The 20,062-nt window shown below is 34.8% G+C and overlaps 3 protein-coding genes across 4 annotated transcripts; 2 read left to right on the top strand and 1 right to left on the bottom strand.

Annotated features, from left to right (window-relative positions):
- Positions 1-1,912: 1,912 nt before the first annotated feature.
- On the top strand, positions 1,913-3,970 carry LOC104238344 (large ribosomal subunit protein uL5z). The gene is made up of 5 exons (XM_009792674.2): positions 1,913-2,041; positions 2,137-2,244; positions 2,342-2,384; positions 3,109-3,304; positions 3,534-3,970. Exons 1-5 carry the CDS (start codon positions 2,039-2,041, stop codon positions 3,727-3,729), a joined length of 546 nt encoding a protein of 181 aa, XP_009790976.1. The 5' UTR covers positions 1,913-2,038; the 3' UTR covers positions 3,730-3,970.
- Positions 3,971-4,760: 790 nt separating this feature from the next.
- On the bottom strand, positions 4,761-9,852 carry LOC104238345 (uncharacterized). 2 transcript variants are annotated; one of them, XR_713856.2, is made up of 4 exons: positions 9,466-9,852; positions 9,267-9,368; positions 7,530-8,870; positions 4,761-5,258 (listed from the first exon to the last, which is right to left on the bottom strand). XR_713856.2 is itself a non-coding variant. In XM_009792675.2 (3 exons), the coding sequence occupies exons 1-3, from the start codon at positions 9,724-9,726 to the stop codon at positions 8,790-8,792; spliced, it is 444 nt and encodes a 147-aa protein (XP_009790977.1). In that variant the 5' UTR covers positions 9,727-9,850; the 3' UTR covers positions 8,529-8,789. The 2 variants fall into 2 exon arrangements, 1 of the variants encoding a protein (XP_009790977.1); XM_009792675.2 differs by lacking the exon at positions 4,761-5,258 and having other exon boundaries at positions 8,529-8,870; positions 9,466-9,850.
- A 3,585-nt stretch (positions 9,853-13,437) lies between these two features.
- Positions 13,438-19,699, top strand: LOC104238346 (uncharacterized). The gene is made up of 9 exons (XM_009792676.2): positions 13,438-13,763; positions 14,306-14,434; positions 14,508-14,637; positions 15,092-15,212; positions 16,146-16,227; positions 17,101-17,154; positions 18,575-18,613; positions 19,173-19,272; positions 19,349-19,699. The coding sequence occupies exons 1-9, from the start codon at positions 13,530-13,532 to the stop codon at positions 19,474-19,476; spliced, it is 1,017 nt and encodes a 338-aa protein (XP_009790978.1). The 5' UTR covers positions 13,438-13,529; the 3' UTR covers positions 19,477-19,699.
- Positions 19,700-20,062: the final 363 nt, after the last annotated feature.

Genomic DNA, 20,062 nt, shown 5'->3' with positions numbered 1-20,062 from the left:
GGGCTGGGCCGCATTGTTGTCCATTGGGCTCTCTCTTGTGATATATTGGGAACTTTACACAAATAGGCTATTCCGGTGCCTTGTTTAATTTTTGTCTGCGTTTGAAAAATTTGTGCAAAAACATCTCAAACTTCACAATAATATTTGTGGAATTTCACTTCTAGAAGTTTGAATTTCAAAACACTCTCAACATTCATGTTTATAAATTTCATTATGGGATAACTTTAGTTTGAAATATACAAACAAAACCATAATAAGATGATTTTATGAATGGTACTTATATAAAGTGAAATTTTAAGACACTATTTTGGAGTTTCAAGATAGATTATGGTCCGCTCCAGCTAGGGGTATCAATGGATATTCGAAAACCGACTAAATCGACCGAATTGGACCGCACCGAACCGATTTTTAGGTTTCATTTTAAGAAACTGTAGGTTTTTATATAAATCTAAAACTGCACCGATAATTAGGGTAGGTTTTATTTTATAATAATAAACCGAAAAAATACCGAACCGTACCAAATAAATTTTACATGTAGAAAATATATTTATTTAGTAAGTTTAAAAATAATAATACATTAAATTTTCTTTGGGACTTGGAATTATGAAAACTATTACAAGCCAACAAGTAATTAAACTCAAAATACTAATTCCTAAAATCTATTATGCTACTTCTACTTAAACTAAGTTATTTCAAGTATCTTTATTAGCAAGACACAAAGTATTCTAGCGATTATGAGTAGCCAACTACAATGTATTGAATATGTTTCCTTTCATATAATTTAGATTTATCTTTTTGAATATTTAATCTTCTATAGACTTTATTCTTGAGTCCCAGCTTGGTATATCTTTCAACTCGTGTGATTTATATTTTCTTTGCCTTTGTTTGATTTCTTTTACGCTGTTGTAGAATAGTTGATGGATCTATACTCTGACCATTTTTTTTTAATTCATCACCCTTTAAACAATAAAAATGTCTAGAGAGTTTTGCTAAGTCTTATAAAAGAACGTATGTTATTGCATTCTACTTCTACTAGTGAATTTTACATGATATTAAAAAAATACCGAAAATTAACCGAACCGTACCGATATCGAAGAGAAACCGACATGATTGGGACGGTTTCGAAAAGTCTAATTTTGGTTATACATAATAGAATAACCGAAAAATTGGTATGGTACAAATTTTATAAAATAACCGCCCGAACCGAACCATTGACACTCCTAGCTCAGTATGTTGGGAGTTTAACATGTGAAAGTATAAAACTTTATAATATTATATTGGATTTCCTATGTAGGAAACTATTATAATCCATACAATTTGTTGAAGTTTCACTTGTAAAATTTTTAAATTATATCAGATTGTGCTGAAATTTCACTTGTAGGGAGTTTTGAACTCCAATGCACAATGCTGAAAGTTTTCTATATTTTAGTTAGAAATATTTTTATTCAAATTTTATTTTCGCATTAAAAATGCTTATATTTAATCAAATTTCAAACGACAATTACATATTAACACGCGATCAAAAAACTAGCCATCAGCTTCATTTACCAAAAATTAACAGTATGTACTCATGAGAAGTAAAAATGGCACCACATTAGACTAATTCAAAGCCTAACGTTAGACGTGAACATTTAAAGTTTAATAAATTAAAGTCCAAATCTTCGAGCCTGAAGTTGGACTCTGGCGAAACCTAACTTCAGACTTCATATTTGATTTAAACTTATTCAAACTTCAGACCTTAGATTTTGACAGAGACTAATTTCCAACCCATATATTTGAATTTAAAATCTTCAAACCTCGATTTTCAATTTCAGAATCACATGTTTGAAGTTGATTGTAAAGCGGCTAAACATTAAAAACTTTGTAAATTTCGGCTATGTTTTAAATAGGGGACGGCATTTCACTCTTCTACAAGTTGCGGCCCACGTCGTACGTTTACAACATTAGATAGGTTTAGGGTTTTCTTTTTGGATCTTCTTCGCGCCATCAGTACCCTACAACTCTCCCTGCAGCTGCAACATCTTCCAGCCGCATCGCCATGGTATTTCTCTCCGATTTCCATTCCATGAGTATTCATGTTTGTCCTATGTATACGCCAATAACTTAAGCATTTCTTCTTGTGTAAAATGAGAGCAGGCTTCAGAGAAGAAACTGAGCAATCCCATGAGGGAAATCAAGGTTCAGAAGCTTGTCCTCAACATCTCCGTTGGTGAGAGTGGAGATCGACTTACTAGAGCTGCAAAGGTTCAGTCCCTTTTCGCAACATCACCCTGAATTTATTATTTTCCATTGTTTTGATATTAAACCTAAAATTGGGTCTATTTTTATTTTGATACTTAAGGTGTTGGAGCAACTTAGTGGTCAATCACCTGTTTTCTCCAAGGGTAAGTCTCTGAATATTATGTGCTTTTAAATAAATAATAGGCACCTTTGTATTTAGGACATAGTCAGTTCTTGGAAATATTAGCTCTGCACAATGAACATTTGTCTAATGAATGAATCGAGGCCTATGGATACATTCAAGGTGGTTGGTTGTGGTAATTGGTTAACAATTGCATTTGTTAAAATTTAGCCTTAATATGTAATTAGTTGCAGTTTATATGTTGGCGTGAATAGAGCTGGATAGATACAAAGGACTTGTATAGAAGACCCAGTTAGTTTTGGGATTGAGGCCTGGTTGATTAATTGAAGTTTAAATGCCAGGTTATGGGGAGTAACTTGTCTGTTAGTCTACCTATTTAAGGAGGCCCTTCTTTTGCTATGAACTAAAATCACAAGCAACTTTTTTGTATGTTGCACATTTTTGTAATTGTACTGGATTTTGATTCTTTTAGTTCTTTTAGGCAACATAGATGTACAAGTATTTTTGTTAGATGTTGATCCAAGCCTGCTTTACTCACAATTTGAGATTGTTGAAATTTGATAACCATGTTATTCACGAGTTATAGTTAGCTAAACTTGCTTCCTGCTTTTAGTCATGCATTCCAATGTTTTGTTTGAGCACTTTGTTTGTGGACTTTTAACTGATTTTTGTATTTATCTCGGATCAACCTATTTGAAGATGATATTAATAATCTCACACGTGCTTGCGTTGGTTCTCATTAACAGCAAGGTACACTGTGAGGTCCTTCGGAATCAGGCGTAATGAAAAGATAGCTTGCTATGTGACTGTCAGAGGGGAGAAAGCCATGCAGCTACTTGAGAGTGGATTGAAAGTCAAGGAATATGAGTTGTTGAGAAGGAACTTCAGTGAAACCGGCTGTTTTGGGTTTGGTATTCAGGAGCACATTGATCTTGGAATCAAGTAAGCAAATTGTCATCTAATTATATCTTTCCTGTTTTTAGCTTTCCTAATCAACAAAATTAGCTACTTCTAACATTATTTGTCTGTCGTTGGCCTTCCTTGTTTATAACACGAACTGTGTTAAAAAATTTGCTGGAAATTCCTTCTACATAACATTTTTAATTTGATATATATGAAAAAATTCCGTTTCTAAGCTGTGTCATTCTACTTTTTCTTATCTGTTTCACAGATATGACCCTTCAACTGGTATTTATGGTATGGATTTCTATGTTGTATTGGAGCGCCCTGGATACCGTGTTGCTCGTCGTCGTAGGTGCAAGTCTCGAGTTGGGATCCAGCACAGGGTCACAAAGGAGGACGCAATGAAGTGGTTCCAGGTCAAATATGAAGGTGTTATTCTTAACAAGTCCTCAAACCTTCAGTGATAAGCTGAGAGCCGGCTTCTGGACTAGCAAGTTTATATCTATGTATTTTTTAGACCTAGAGGAAAGTTTTTGAAAGTTTCTATTAGTTGGTGTATGAGGATGTGTAAGTTCTCATTTTGGCTATCAGATGAATTCAATCCTTTTTTTGTGGTCATTTTCTTTTTCTGCAATCAAAGTAGAATCGACAATGTAGTCTTACAACAGAAATTATGAATACCTAATTGGTTGCCTATTGTGGTAATGTGTTGATCACTGTTTGATTGTTTTTATTAAATCTGCTTTGAAGAGCTTGATGTTTGGCATGTGAAGCTACCAGTATGTTATTAAAGTTTTACTGTAAGTGGTCTTTAACTATGCTGGATCTAGAGATTCTGGTCGTGTGCTGATGAAGCAGTTACTTGACAGCTGTATTTTGGAGAAATGGTTGGAGATGGTTTTGTTTCTAAATCTGTGTCTGCACTGTATACTCCACACAATTCACTGCAATATTTTTTGTTGCCTGTGTAGCCGTAAGCAGCATGAATATCCTTAAGAACTTAAAATAAGAGTGACTACCCGAGAGGTTACTGCATCACCCAATGGCTTCTCTCTACCTCGTGAGTATTGGCCTTGATCAACGTCTTCGTCGCAACATAAAAAGCTTGGTTGCTTGGCGCTGATGCAATTTCAGAAGAATAGAATATTACAGTGTCTGTATGCACAGTTCCTGACAAGATCACTTCTGAAAATAGTATTTATTATATTATGCTACTATCGAAATACAGAAAACCTAAGACAATCGTAAAAGATTACAATGTTTGACATATTCCTTGGAACATATTCAGTTACTGCTTGCATATTTATCTTTTTTCCTCTGCCTCTTTGGTTGGCTGGGGTTGGATGGTGGGAGTGAGGGAATCACAGGCTCATAGCAGGGAACCACAAGACAGTTTTCACTGTACTGGTTATTTTTTTTTATAGGGGGGGGGGGGGGGGAAGCTTAGTGAAAAAACTTGGAATTGAAAGAAAACCGAAGTTTTATACTTGACGATATGAATGGTGTTTACATGATAAAAAGAAATTGGTGCAAACTTCATGGAACACCTCGAATATAATACCACGGTATTCATCTGCATTCATAGAAACATAATAATTCAAAAGTCGCCTTAAATCCTTCGTATCATGAATCCTATTTGCTATTATCATCTGCTCAATGGACTCTCTAAAATCTTCTCTTGGATCGTAAGAAGACTTCTCCATTGCTATCATCACTATAAACTTGGTCTTTTCATCTCGCTCCTTCCTCCTCTCTTCATTTTTAGCCTCTTCTCTTTCTCTAATCATCTTGTCTAATCTTTCTTGCACCATGGCATGTGTTAGGCTTGAAATGGTTGGATATCTATCAGAATTGGAACTTTCAGCTTCTTCTGAAGACGACGAAACACTCAGCCTACAACTGCAGCACAAGGCACTGCATCCCCTAAGTTGAAGCTTCTGCTTCTTGGCTGCTGCCTTAGAGTTCTGCATTCTTTGAGCAGTGACACAGAGCTCTGATTTGAAGGAGAGATGTTAAGAGAAAATCATTTATGTAATTAGAAAGTGGGTCTTACTAATCATGATTATGTCCCAAGATTAATGAACCTGTGAAGATCACTGGGATACAGGAAACATTCTTTTAGCTCATAAAGCCTATGATGATGATGTTAATAAGATATTCTTGATTTCCTTTAAAGATTGTATTAGGTGGCATGCTTTAGAAGCTGTGGTTGAAACAGAATCACCACGTTTCTATACGATTAATCACAATAAGAAAGAAAAATAATTAATGAGATAAAGAAACAGAAAAGGTGCAAAAAAGTGAGAACTTTTATCGTTTTCACATGCTAGTACCAGGCCCTATGTACTAGTTGATTTCAAGAATCTGGAAAAGCTTTGTGGTGGACTGGTGGTGTGTGAATGAAATGGCTGCAGAGGGATAATAATTCAAGTTGATGAAACAGAAGGAGGACATTCTATTGTAGAAACCATTTGGCCTCATCATTGAAGATGCAAAAGCTCCTGCACAATGGACTTTACTAAACAACCAATTGGAATAAAAGTAAGATTAGTGTCCATTTGGAACAACTTATAAGAAAATGGATTTGGTTTAAACATATAGTTTTAATGTGAGCCAGATTTAACTTTTCTTGCCAGAACTCACAGTTACTTTAGATAGCTCATCTTAGTTGGCTACATCAGATTTGATCTCTGACTTTGCAGGGTGAATTTAATATAGTAAATACAGAATTAAATCAACAAAAAAATGCAAAACTCCCATCAAAATCCAGAAATTTGGTCTACACAACATAAACACCAATTATAAAAGGGTAACTCAATGCACGAAGCATCTTGCATTCACGGGTCCGGGGATGGGCCACATCCTCACACCCCAAGGGAGTGTGATGTAGGCATCTTACCCTAATGCAAGCATAAGTGGCGGATTCCCTGGCTGATTCCACTGCTCGAACCCGTGACCTATAGGTCACATGAAGACAACTTACCGTTGTTCCAAGGTTCCCCTTCATAAATGCTATTTGTAAAAATGAAAACAAAATAATAACTAAAAAGGCCTAATTCTTCTTGAGGACAATATCCATTGCAAGTAGGACCTGGGATACAAAATGATTGCAAGGGAGCACGAAAAAACAGTAGGGCCTATGAAATCATGTTAAAATATATAAACTCAACCCAGTAAGTAAGGCTAATCGGTAGCTTAGGAAATATAGTATGCAAGATGCTAGGCATTAAGCTTCTTTATCCTCTCAAAAGTGAGTAGGTGAATGCAAAATCATAAACTATCTTGGGTTCTCTGAAGCAGTCCATAAATTATAGACTTCTTTTAAATAAGAATTCCATCAATGATAGACATATTCCTTCTCTTATGGAGGAATTCAAGAGTAGCTCACAAGGAAAGCTTGAAACTCAATCCCAATTCACTTATCTTTTGTGAATGTTGAAAATAATAATTTGCTTCTTATTTTGCAAGGAGGAGGGTCATGTTCCACCCTGTTGCACTCATTTTCAAGTTTACAAATTTCAAATCTGGTCCAAATCTGGTCCCCAATTAAGAGCTCCAAAAGGAAAAAAAGAAGAGGGAAACATTCAAGTCTTGTGTATGATCACATAGAACCACTCCACTATCCACATTTTTTGGTTCTAAGCTTGCAAATCACTATGGCAAGTTCCAATATTTATCCGTTATCACGTTTTTTGTTCAATGGAACTAAACTTCATTACATTCTTGAACTGCATAACGATTTGAGGATATAATTAAAATAAAAGGGACAAAAAAAGATATAGTTAATTTTAAATATGGGCAAACTACAAAATTGCAAGTTCCATTTTCAAACTACCACTGACAAACCAGAGGAAGATCAGTGTATTCGTCCAGCATTTTGCTGTTTCTGTCAATTTACCTGATGGGAAAATTAAAGAGTAGGAAGAGCTGTTTCTGTCAATTTAAATGAGTAAGACAATACTATGGAAAGTATGGGTTTTTTTCTTCTTTTTTTTTTGGGAGGGGGGGATGAAGGGGAGAGCTGTTCTAACAAGTATATGCATTTGATATGAAAATGCCCTTTCGCCTTGCTCATAATTTACATATGATCATGATGCTCGGCACATTAAATCCTCATCTTCAGACTATATAAGACCATCATGTATACCCACATAATAAGCGATGCTTAATTAAGTCAAAGACATTTAGAGGCCAAATTCAATTGATTCCTAGCAAAAACAATTAAGTACAGGAGCTAAGACATTAATAAATGGAAGAACCATACCAAGCATAAGAAATGCGCCATACTTGCACCAAAAATAGAAAGAAGCCTACAGTACGGTGGAAGAAGAGCACATGCACGTGGGAAGACCGAAGACCTGATGGACAAGATTGATCTCACACTCCATGATGAGAGATTTATGAGCTTCCACCTTTACAGAGTAGGAGGTGAAGTGGATACGTATCCCTTGCTTCATAGTCCATTGTAGGCTTTCATTGTTTCTCTAGTTTCAATGCTAATATTCACATGTTGACAGGTTCCTATGCTGCAACATAGCAGTAGTCTGGTAGAACTTGTCATTACAAGCTCAGAACATTGTAATAGATGTTGTCAAGTGGAAAAATGATAATATGGTGAAAATGCATTATTACGCAGACTTTGAACTTGAGGAAAATAACAGTAGGGTAAAGATTAGGGAGATGCAACCATTACTTCTCTTGCTGGTGAAACATTCTATTGACACCTTTGTAAGCTTCTCTAGCAATGCAATTGGATAGTTACTTGGAGCCAATATAACGAAATCATACAAGCTAACTTTTACAATCTATAATTAGTGAAGATTCAATAAGTTCATGCATCAAATGGTAAAGCAGAACAGACGCAATGAAGGCTTTCCTAGACGGAAGACATCAGTAGATTTGAAGCTTTAAATCCTACATATATTAGGAAAGATTTACGCCCAAATTTCTTCCATCCCATCCACCCTCACTGGCAAAATACTTGTGATTGATGATCACAACCCCTTACATTTTCTTTTGATAGGTTCAAAACCCATTTACTTTTCATTTCTGTTAACATTTTATTTGTTCAGTTTCTTCTTGTTGCTTTTGTTATATAAAAAAGAAAAGTTTGATGTTATTGCTAACTGCATTTCTCTTGCTTTTGCAACAGAATTAAAATTGGAAGTTTGATTTGCTACCAAATATAATACCATGGAGGATGCAACTAAACAAAGAGAAATACAATAATACACATGATAAAGGGCAACAAGCCAAAAGAGGATTCGGAAAGTTAAGCATTTCTTCTACATGATAAAATATTGTGAGTCAAGATACAAGTTCATCATAGCAGCTAAGATTTTCCTCATTTTACATAGCTCAAAACCAATCTTACGTCCCTATCTCCACTGGCAGCCATAATGTTGATCTCAAACTACAAAATTTTTTGCCCTAATACAGCTTACCCAATAGACAAAAAGGAAGGAAAAACAACCTCACATGATAAGTAATGATACAACAAGAAGAAGCAAAGAGAAGGAGCACATTAGGGTATTACAAGTTTCTTGCCAGCATAGATGGTGTCCCCTTCAAGCCCGTTAGCCTCCTTAATTGCCTCAATTGATACCTATGAAGCCAAAATATACATTCAATATGCTACCATGCCATCAACTGGTAAATGAAGATTTTTGTCCTCGTTTTTTTCTTTGGAATAAAGGAGAAACCAAAATTCTAATAAAATACTCAATCTTTCACATTTTATATGATGGCAAGATTAAAATGTTAGTAATTTGATTCATATAATATTTTAGTGATATCGGAAAAAATATTAAAGAAATAGTTCAATAATTGATTTTGACAAAGCAAAAGTTGCAGCACAGTTTAAATTTTGAATAGCTTAACGAATTTGAATTGTTAACAATTATAAAAAGCATAAAAAATGGAATGGTGAATATATGGAAACATCTCAAAATGAAAAGAATGTCATATAAATAGAGATAGAGAAAATAAAACGAACGCATACCCCATATTGTCTAGAGAGCCCCCAAAGAGTGTCTCCCCGCTCAATCTCTATTACATTTTGTGAAGCTTCCTTTGCTCTTTTCTCCGCACAACAATTCGGTTTCTAAAAAAGCCACAAACAAACACATTTAGAAAAATAAACGTAAAATGATTGAACATAAAACTTAGCAAACGAATGCAATTACAAACGAGGCAACAACCTTGACAATGGGCTCAGGCTCTGGCTGGGATTGTTGAAGCACTTGAGATTGAACTGACTCAAAAACTGTTGCCTTTACCTCACTGCTTTTACAATTGAGGTTTGGATTATTGAAAGGATTGGCGGCTTTGAGAATACTCATTGCGATTCCTGAGAAGACCACCAACCCTGCTGCTTTTGCTATGGTCTTCTCCTTATTGTTGTCGTCATTATCTTTGCCGTTGCCGGATCCATTTTCCCACATCGATGGGAAGTTCCACATCGATCGATTTGGTTCGCAGACGGAGGAAAAGGGGCTTTAGGGATTTCGGAATTCAGACAGAGTAGCCAATGTGACTGAGGTTTGAATTTCGAGGGAAATCAGCACGCGCTCGAATTACGCGCTCTCTCCCTCGTTACTGTTTTCACGAGTTAAGTCACCTAACCATTTTTGCAACTCTGAAACATTTTCCCCTCAAAGTTCTAAATGTTTCTCCTTATCCCCTTCAAGTTCTGAAAATTTCTTATCCTCTTAAAAAATTGTTGTCACGTGACCAGGAGGTCACGGGTTCGAACCTCTTACATATATATAAGAAAGTGATCATTAGTTTGGTGTAACTCATGAAACCACTAATATCATGACATGCCGCTAATTGCCGCTAATTACCACTAAAAATTAAATTTTGTAACCACCAATCAAGTTTTACAATTTTACTATCCCACTACTTTGTTATTTTGACTGATACAAATTTGATATATGTGTCGTAGAAAAATTTTTGAACTCGATTTTAAATAAGAATTTTGATACAAAATCCGTTAAAATCACCTCCAATCTTTCTCAAATTTTGTATATTGATGCATTTATATGTTTTCAATGAATTTCAACTATACCCATTGAAAATATCCCTTTTGGCTCAAATTTTTGAAATCTTATATTTTCTTTTTGTGCTTCATCACTTGTTTGCTACCTCATTCATGAAATTTTCTTTCAGTCTTGCATCTAATTTTGCTAATCACATTTTAAAATAAGGATGGAGATCTTTGCATGTGATTCTTGGAGAGAAAACACTTTTATTTATTTGAGTTTTCAATTTCTATATGTGCTTGATTAATTTTAGTAAATCTATAAGTAATGGCTAGATATTGGTGTTTGCAACAAATTACTTGTGATACAAAAATAAATTACAACCACAATATAAATATGAAGAAACATAATTTTATTGATAAACGATGCGAGTATAATTCTGTTTATTCCCTTGATTCTTCCTCCAGATTGTTCTCCATAATTCGAGGGCCTTCGCGACGTATTTCTCGAATATAGGATGATGCGGACCTCTTTGGATTATTTGATCACCATGAAAGTCGATCATTGCGTTGATATTCTTCTTGAAGTATTTGATTATCAAGAAGAACATCTATTGAACGCGGCATTATTTTATGCCTTGACCCCTTTGTAAATATTCCGAGAATTTATGGGATACTTTTGGGATGACCTCAATTTGAGAACTCTTTTCAAAGGGAATATGTAACCCTTTTTATAGGATTAATCTAAGGGTTAGGATAGAGTAACCTCCAAATTAGGATTTTTGTAGAGTAACCTCCAAACAACCCTAATAGACTTCTAGAATTGCAAGAGTCCTCTTGTAATATCTTTGAATTTAGGATTTAGCTTGATCCGTTAAAATTTTATTGTCTACAAATGTCCCCTACTTATAGGCGTGTGGACTTGATGAAACATAAAGACGAGACTACTCATGTGAGAAACTCATTTTCTGTATCTTCTCAAAAGAGTGGTTGACATGCAAAGGTGCGTCGAACTGTATCTTGAGATGGATCCAGTCTTTAAAGAAGCTTTTGCAGAAATTTCATCCCGTAACTATGTCTAATAAACATGCTTACTGTCCCAATTTCAGAAAGATTATCAAGTCTTAAACTGAGCCTCGTCTATGACGTCATCATGGAATCCTTTATTTAATTGGCCAAAATATAATAGGGAAAGTGAGGCAATGCTTTTCACTTGTCGCAAGCATAGTCTATTTCTAAATAATAAAGTGTAGCAACCCATTTGATAGGTTACTTGGCCTCCTTAAAATTACCATCGCCAACTTTCTTGCAGCTTTATAGCTTTAGAGAGAGTAGTTTTGGTGAAGAATTAGTTGGTGCCTTCATTTTGCAATTTCACGTCAATAGCAAGACTATTTGGGTATCTCCTCCTTTAGCTTGCGGCTTTGGCGTGGAACCACTGGGATAAAGAACAAAAGAACTTATCCCTAGAGATTGCCCCCATTGTTAGAGATTTGATTTTCTTCGTCATCCCCAAGTGGTTGTGGTATCGTCATTGGATGAAATATTGTTGATCTTTTTGAAGGCCATTAAATCTGTTTGATTTTGAAAAATAAATTGCAACCATAATACAAAAATGAAGAAACATGCGTATAATTCTGTTTATTCCCTTGATTCTTTCTCTAGATTGTTCTACATAATTAGAGGGTCTTAGCTACGTATTTCTCTAACATAGGATGATGCGGACCTCTCTGGATTATTTGATCTCCATGAAAGTCGATCACTACGTGGATGTTCTTCTTGAAGTATTTGATTACCAAGAAGAACATCTATTGAACACGATATTATTTTATGCCTTGATTCCTTTGTGAATATTTTGATAATTTATGAGATACTTTTGGGATGACCTTAATTTGAGAGCCCTTTTCAAAGGGAATATATAACCTTTTTTACAGGACTAACTTAGGGTTAGGATAGAGTAGCTTTCAAATTAGGATTTTTGTAGAGTAGCCTCCAAGCAACTTTAATAGACTCCTAAAATTACAAGAGTTCTTTTATAGTATTTTGAATTTAGGATTTAGCTTGATCCTTTAAAATTTAGTTGCCTACAATTGATAAGTTAAGATTTATTTGGAACATTTTAGTAAGATTTTCTATATAATTTATAATGGGAAACTTTGCTTGCCGAAATTTCTTCATTTGCACCAACTTAAGCGTTGGTGGCTGCCTATACCTTTCACAAGATGTGATACGGATGTTTATAAGATGTGATGCCCCAATGGGGTAGTCAATAATGCAGCCTTTTGTTGCCTAATTGCCAATACCTTAGCAATTGGTCCAAGACACCAAATGGAGTTGGACAGATGATTCAGCATTATTGTTTTTTAATTTTAACATTGTAAATAGCTATGAATTACAAACTTGTTTTTAGTTTTATGATTCTTACTTTTTTATACATGGAAAATTTATTTTTATACATAAGAGATCTATCTTTTACATATACAATAACAACAATAGCGGCCCAATATAATCCCACAAGTGAAGTCCGGGGAGGATAATATGTACGCAAACCTTATCCCTACTCCGAGGGACAAAAAGGCTGTTTCCAGGAGACTCTCGGCTCATTTTTTTACACATAAGAGATCTAAAATAGGACATGTTCTTAATTCCAACTGTAAATGGCCATGAAGGCCCATTTCCCTTACACAAATGATGCTATCCAGAATCAAAAGCAAAGCCATCAAAGAAGCAGTAATTCCTTTTCAATTTTTCCATCACATTACATGGTATATAAGGGAAGGAGAAGGAAACTAATGACAGTAGTAAGAATAAAGAATTTATGTTAGTTTTTATCTTCATTTACCTTTACTTCTTCACGTAAGAACAAAGAATAATGTTGTATTTATCTTCATTTACCTTTACTTTTTCACCTTGTTCTATTTTTTATTTTCAACTCTTCACCTTCTACTAATTAGAACAAAGAACTTCAGATGAAGCGTGCAAGTAAAATCCTCCACGTTACGACACGTGTCATCGCTTACAAAATCACGTTCCGACGTATGGCAAACTGAACAAGATTCATTCACAGATTCTTAAAAAAACAAATGGTTCTCAGCTTGCCATCTCATCATTTTCCTTAATTTATTTTTATTCAAAAAATTTCCCTCCTCATAAACTTAAATATATTCTTCAATTACACGCAAAAATATCCAACTTTTCCATTATTTCTGCTTTCTTCTTCATTATTTGTTTATCTTTGATCCATTATTGGCTTAGTTCTTGATTCTTCAGAAGCTGTAAAAAATGGCTCAATTATTGTCACCTGTTTGCACAGATTCCCTCAAATTACAGAATCCAGTGCAGTGTTTTTCTTCAAGAAGTAAATGGCCAATTTTGGCTAATAATTTTAATAATCCGAATTGGAGCTCAAATGGTCATTCTGGAAAGAAGAGAGGATTAGGGAGAATTAAAGTTGCTTATCAAGATTCTGCAGCATCTGAGGAAATTGCTGATGATTATTATGCTGTATTGGGCTTGGTAATTTACAACTTATTTTCCAACTTTCACTGTCTTTTTGCTTTTCTTCCCAATCAGTAAGTTCTGTCCACTCATTACTTCTCAAAAACCAAATTTTACATCTTCTGTGTGCTTGGGACAAGGTAATTTGAAACTCTTTTTTGCTTTTCATGTTATATACTTATATTTTCTGTTTCTGTTATTACTTTGAACAAATTTCCTAGTAGCCAAGCTTGAAAAATGGACAAAATTTAACCTCTAATTGAGAATTTGAGATGCTTCATTAATCCTGAAACGTACCATCAGTCTATAGTAACAAAAGAAATGTCAGTTGTTAGTACTTGATCAAGAAGCTCAATATTAAGGATATTCACATTTCTAGCATAATTTTGCCTGTTATGTTTATAATTCTCTTGCTTGTTTCCTTTTTGGAAAATCTGATACTATGAGTTTCACTAATAATTTAATACTAGAGAGCCAAGTCCATATTTTTTATGCAAACTGTAATCCGAATTCATACTATTAGCTACCTTGTTAACTTTTATTGGTCATTGTGTTGCCAGCTTCCTGATGCTACACCGTCGCAAATAAAGAAGGCATATTATAATTGCATGAAAGCTTGCCATCCAGACTTGAGTGGTGATGATCCCGAGACCACGAATTTTTGCATGTTTATCAATGAGGTCTATGAGGTGGGTATTTGAATATTTGATAATGCACGTACTTTGTGTTGCACTTCAATTGCTAATCATAGTAGCACTTTAGATTCTTAGCGATCCTGTGCAAAGGAGAGTTTATGATGAGATCCACGGGTACACTGCCACAGCAATCAATCCTTTCCTGAGTGATTCATCGCCGAAAGATCATGTATTTGTTGATGAGTTTAGCTGCATAGGTATGATGCCTCAACTTTATTTGTTTATTTATTTTTTAAATTTCACTTCATATCTCTTTCAGGTAGCTAATTTTTTTGTAGTTAGTTCATCTCCATGCTTTTAGTTTTGTTAGTCCCTACTGAATTCTAAAAGTCATGTCTGTACTAATGAACAAAGCTGGTTATCGTTCATCTAATATGTTAACCACGATTTGCAAAGCGTGCTCTTTTACAAGGCTAGAAAAGCGAGAATGTTTGACGTCTCAATGAGTCTGGAATGCTGAAAGTAATTAGAAAAAACTGCATAGATTCTGTATAGTTTTAAGTGCAAAGCTTTATACTATCAGTTCTGATTTGTTTCTAAATTTGTTAACCTCTGTTAAGGAAGTTTTGTCAATTCATTGAAATACAAAGAGAAAATATGCAGCACCTTCTTGAAAAAGTATGATTTAAAACACATCTCTCTCCTTCACAGGCTGCAAAAATTGTGCCAATGTTTGCCCAAAAGTGTTTGGCATTGAGGAAGACTATGGAAGAGCTAGAGTTTACGATCAATCTGGAAACACTGATTTAATTCAACAAGCCATAGATAGCTGGTAGGTTCTTGCTTCGCGGATGTAGCTGGTTGTTTTGAACTTCTATATCCATTCTGCTAAAGGCCTAATGTAATTTTGTTCAGTCAAGATTCAAGTAAAAAATAGACATATACAGTTATTATTTCCTTTATGGTCTCTCAATGTGGTATGATCCTAATGCAAAGCTAGTAAAGTTGCAAAAAAGATACTGCAGATTCGCAAATTTAAAGTGTAAATCTGGCTTATATATGTGCATGTGATGCATCTCCTATGCCATCTTGTTTCGTTCATTTATTTTGTTTTGCCGCTATGAGATGTTTCAAATGTCATATTCTTTTTCTGTAGAAGGCTTATGACACATACTAAGTGTTGTTATACATAACTTGAGACTTGAGTCAATAGAGTATTAATTCAAAATATGTATCTCCTTTAGACTGCAATGATTATACTATCTATTTCGTCTCCCTTAAGTAGTTATAAGCTCAGCATATGAGCTTGTACTTTAGCAGTTTAAGCTATTGATAAATACACAGGAAGAGTGTCTGCTCGGAAGATAGACTATTGTGAATAAGTTTGCTTCAAATTCTGGGCATATCTGCGTTGTTAGATTTGACAAAGATTCTTATGCTACATTAGGCTACTTTTTCAAAAGGAAAGGCAAGGAAACTTGATTTATGTATCTGTGTCAGATGACTTTGGAGTTTATCTGTTGGAAAAAAAAATTGATACATACAAAATTGAACTTGTTCAAGGGCTGTAAAATCAACAATGTTGACGCTTCCTGAATATGGTAGATCTAACTAATCCTTCTCTAAAGCATAGGAGTACTTCTTTCTGTTGTCTTGGAAGTTACTGTTTTGTTCCTTAAGTTTTGTACTTCTGCTATATCCATCTAACGAATTTGTAGGAGTGAATGATATTTCTAGTCAAATTACTAGTTCTTTCTCTTTGCAGCCCAGTTGATTGTATCCATTGGACTTCCGCTGCACAGCTATCTTTGCTTGAGGATGAAATGCGAAGAGTAGAAAGAGTAAATGTGAGCTACATTTCACATTTAGTTTGGCAATTTTATCTCCAAAGCACATCAGTTTATATTCCTTTATGATTCAGCTGCACTAAAATGCTTGATAACTTCATAAGTTGTTGCCCTGATGAATTCTACTCGGTAATACCGTAGATGGCAATAACCTAAAATTATGATTTTTGTTGACTGAACTTGCCTAGTCACCAAAATTCATAAAGGTGAAATAATCAAATACTGCTTTAATCATGTCATTTAACTCTAGGCAACAACGGAAGTTGTAGTAATCAAAATACCTTGGATTCACCTTGAAAGCTAGTATAGTGGCTTTCACTAATCAGGCAAACGGAGAACTAGATGACCACGGGCAGTCTACTCTAATTTGCCAAGTTAGCTAAGTTGGCGGCCTGATAAATGGACTATATTTTCATCTCTTGCAGAGATAACACTCTCTCTTGGCTTGGGATCCTTTTGAATTGCTTGAAGCTGAATATGATTTGGTGATGTTGAAGGTGAATGTTTTAGCAGGTCTGTAGGTTTTGATAAGGTATAAAAGGATTATGTGGACGTAATTGTCGATATAAAGGACTATATGGAAGTAACAGAAGGTTATTCAGACTAGTCGCAGAGGAATGCTTTTGATGTATTGCACTCATTTATAGATAGAAATAATGTGCAACTTCCTTCCTGTCATGTTTGGAGACAGCATTCGCTGATCTGTCTATATTACTGATTATCCAAATATTTGCTTAAGTTTCTGCATTAAAGATTTTAATGACTCTATCAGCTAAATAAATACGATTCTAGACTTCTCAAATTCCTTGATCTTGTTTGATCTTCCTTTTAGCTTGGTATTGAGTGTAACATGCGTATTTTGTATGTCAATAGGTTGCCTTCATGCTTTCAGGAATGGGCGGTGGATCAGTGGATGTTTTCAGAATGGTATTCCATAATTCTGTTTTATGTCTCTTTTGTCAGTTCATGTTGTCATTATTAGTTTAATCACTAATTAAGAATATCATGAAAGTTTTGGCCTTTGAAATGTCCATGGTCTAGTTGCACCTGTACAACGTTCCAAGTTTTTGTATAATGGCTTTGAATGAATCTATCTTCTAATTTAGTATTTTTTTCGGAATTCACATCTGAAGAATCTTGGGAAGAGTTGCAGTTGGAACTTAGCTAGCATTTGTTCATAGATTTGATTGAACTTGAAAAAAGAATTTTTGAAGTTTTGTTGAAAAATAATTTTTGAAAGTTGAAGTTGTGTTTGGACAGCATTTTATTTGAAGAAAAGTGGTTGTTTTGTGAGTGGAATAAAAAATTTCACCCAAAAACTGCCCTAAACCGGTTTTTGGGAACTTGAAAATCTTTGAATTTTTTTCCCCAAAACATGATCATATTTCATAAACAAACAATGTTTTCAATTTTATTTTTTTTGAAAAATGAAGCCAAAATCTATGGCCAAACGGGAGCTCTATGCTAGAAATATTTAATGCTTCAGTTGTAATGATACTTGAAGAAAGGAGATTAATGCTCTTTGGTGTTTGATAATCTAAGCTACAGATATATTATTCTATTTGTTAATAGAATATGTTAATGCTGAAGCCCTCGCTTTCCCCAACACTGAGTTTAGCAAGAACCAACTAGGTTGTAATCAAATAGAATTACTCAAGATGGAAAGCTTGAAAGATACACCTATAAGATATCTACATGTGAAGTTTCTGATTAGATGCTTAATCAATTGCTAAATATATGTCTGGAAGATTTTATCTGAGCAAACATTAATTCGTCCTCAGTCCTCATATTGTGAAGGAAAGCTAATTCGTCAAGATAGTTATCCATGAATATATATTCTCATACCAGACTCAATTCGAAGAATTCTATTATCAGAAACTATCATGACGCATCAATTTCAAGAACTTGCTGTTTCAATTGGGGTTTAGAGGGAATTAGTCACTGTCTAACTCTACAATGTATAGGATATTGTTCCAGTACATCTACAAAAGGATAGCTTGCTCTGGTTTGCATGCATGGTATAAGTTGTTTTTTCTTTTAAGTTTCCTCTTTGTGAAAATTTATATATTATTGTCACATGATGACTACAACTGGTCTGTTCGTCCATTTATGGAAAACCACCATTAGTTCTGTTTTATTGTTTGGACTTGTTGGAAATGAGAAAGAGTCTTAGCCAGTGAAACTATGATTTGTAAACACTCTAGAAATCAGTTGTATCATCGGCTGAATTAGTTTTATTAGGAACCTGTTCTGATTATGAATCTATCAGTTAAAGTTCAGCTAATTATTTGCTCTTCTCCAACTCGCTTTACACATTTGTATCATGTCAAAATGCTTTATGATGCAGGCGAGCATCCGGTGGGAAAAACGACAATCTAAAGTCTTGGTAAGAACTCCTGGCCCAAGTTTAAAGTACATGTCTAACTACTTGTTAAAAAGTATATGTCTAACTACCTTGTAATATGCATAATTCAGTTTTTTTTTGCTTTGCTTATATTCAAAACTCTCGAATCGTTCGTTTACCTATATTTCGGATAGTGATATGTTATAGTCATGCTGTGCACATGGTCTGTGTTGTAAATGGTTTACTTTTATGCATATTCCAGAATTTTTTTGGTTATTCATGCATTAGGAAGTAGTATTAATTTTTAGTAAAGTAGGCGTGATGCTGCAATTTCCTCTATTATTTTGTTCATCTTTCTCTCCTTTTGAGCAGTGCAATTTCCGTGGTTATATATATTGCTTTGAATTCTATTAGTTAATGGGAGAGTTACTTTCATGTGAATATTGCTAGCAAGATTGCAAAAGGTGTGCTTGTTAGTATGTTTAGCAGGGGGCATATGAAGTTGTTTCTACGCGGATTTCATACTTGATTTTCTGCTCCTATTGATAGCTGTAGCATCGTGATTAGACGGAAAACTGGTATAACATGTAAGTTATTGCAGGAACAAGCTAAAATCAGAATGATGAAGAAGAAAGATTCTGAGAAACCTGAATCATACTGGGACAATCTATGGGGCAATGCTAAAGACTATGCAAATACAGGTACGGAAAACAAACCTATAGGAATTTGCTAATGTACATTATCTCCAAATAACCAAATTTGATTTGGTTGCTGCAGAGGAAGAAGTGGAAGAAAGAACAAAACGAGCTGCAGCAGCTGCTCGAAGATGGAGAGAGTACTCAAGGAGAGGCGCTGATAAACCTCCTACCTTTAAACTTCCGGAGGCCATCTCCAATGACAATTGACATACTACTTCCTAACCGATTCTCTAGCATATGGTACATGCATCTCACCTTTGTAGCATATGATTGATGCATTTAGATATAGTCTATTCATGATAGTCGCGGTGCATCCACCTCAATGTAATTATATACCCAAAATTAAGCTCCCTACATTTATCTGTATGTAAGATTAGTCATAATTCAATAAAAATTATATAAGGAGTAAATGGAGAAAACAATTATTCAACCTGTGTTCTCTATGCATGTTATTGGGATGGTGGGTAGGAAGGGAGGGTACACAAGCCAAAACCCAGGCAGTGGCAGAGACACAAGCCGGACTCAGTCATTAACACTTGAAGTCGTGGTCCCAAAATCCAGAACTCATAAGGTTGGAATCCAGGTGGACCTTGTCCAATTGCCAAGTATTAATATGTGGTTGGTATTTTTAAATGATACTTCTTTGTGCTATATCTTATCCATCATGCAAATACAGATGGAAGAGCCAGAATATCCTTTAATACTCCCAGTTGAAAGGGTGAAGCATGACTCAAATTGGAGTTGTTTTATAAAGAGCAGTTTTTCAAATCTAATTTCTTTTCACTACTATTTT

This window comes from Nicotiana sylvestris, chromosome 7 (genome assembly GCF_000393655.2).
Source record: "Nicotiana sylvestris chromosome 7, ASM39365v2, whole genome shotgun sequence".
NCBI classification, from domain to species: Eukaryota; Viridiplantae; Streptophyta; class Magnoliopsida; order Solanales; family Solanaceae; genus Nicotiana; species Nicotiana sylvestris.
The sequence above is the reverse complement of the archived record's forward strand: the minus strand, read 5'-3'. Positions and strand labels throughout refer to the sequence as shown.

Bases quoted from the DNA above. Each gene is read 5' to 3' on its own strand.
- LOC104238344 (XM_009792674.2), top strand. The intron at 2,245-2,341 runs GTTCAGTCCCTT...TTGATACTTAAG, and splicing joins GACTTACTAGAGCTGCAAAG to GTGTTGGAGCAACTTAGTGG. The intron at 2,385-3,108 runs GTAAGTCTCTGA...TCTCATTAACAG, and splicing joins ATCACCTGTTTTCTCCAAGG to CAAGGTACACTGTGAGGTCC.
- LOC104238345 (XM_009792675.2), bottom strand. From the start codon at position 9,726: ATGTGGAACTTCCCATCGATGTGGGAAAATGGATCCGGCAACGGCAAA. The intron at 9,369-9,465 runs GTTGTTGCCTCG...TGGCTTTTTTAG, and splicing joins AGCCTGAGCCCATTGTCAAG to AAACCGAATTGTTGTGCGGA. The intron at 8,871-9,266 runs GTATGCGTTCGT...TTGGCTTCATAG, and splicing joins GGCTCTCTAGACAATATGGG to GTATCAATTGAGGCAATTAA.
- LOC104238346 (XM_009792676.2), top strand. From the start codon at position 13,530: ATGGCTCAATTATTGTCACCTGTTTGCACAGATTCCCTCAAATTACAG. The intron at 13,764-14,305 runs GTAATTTACAAC...TTGTGTTGCCAG, and splicing joins ATTATGCTGTATTGGGCTTG to CTTCCTGATGCTACACCGTC. The intron at 17,155-18,574 runs GTATTCCATAAT...TTTATGATGCAG, and splicing joins CAGTGGATGTTTTCAGAATG to GCGAGCATCCGGTGGGAAAA.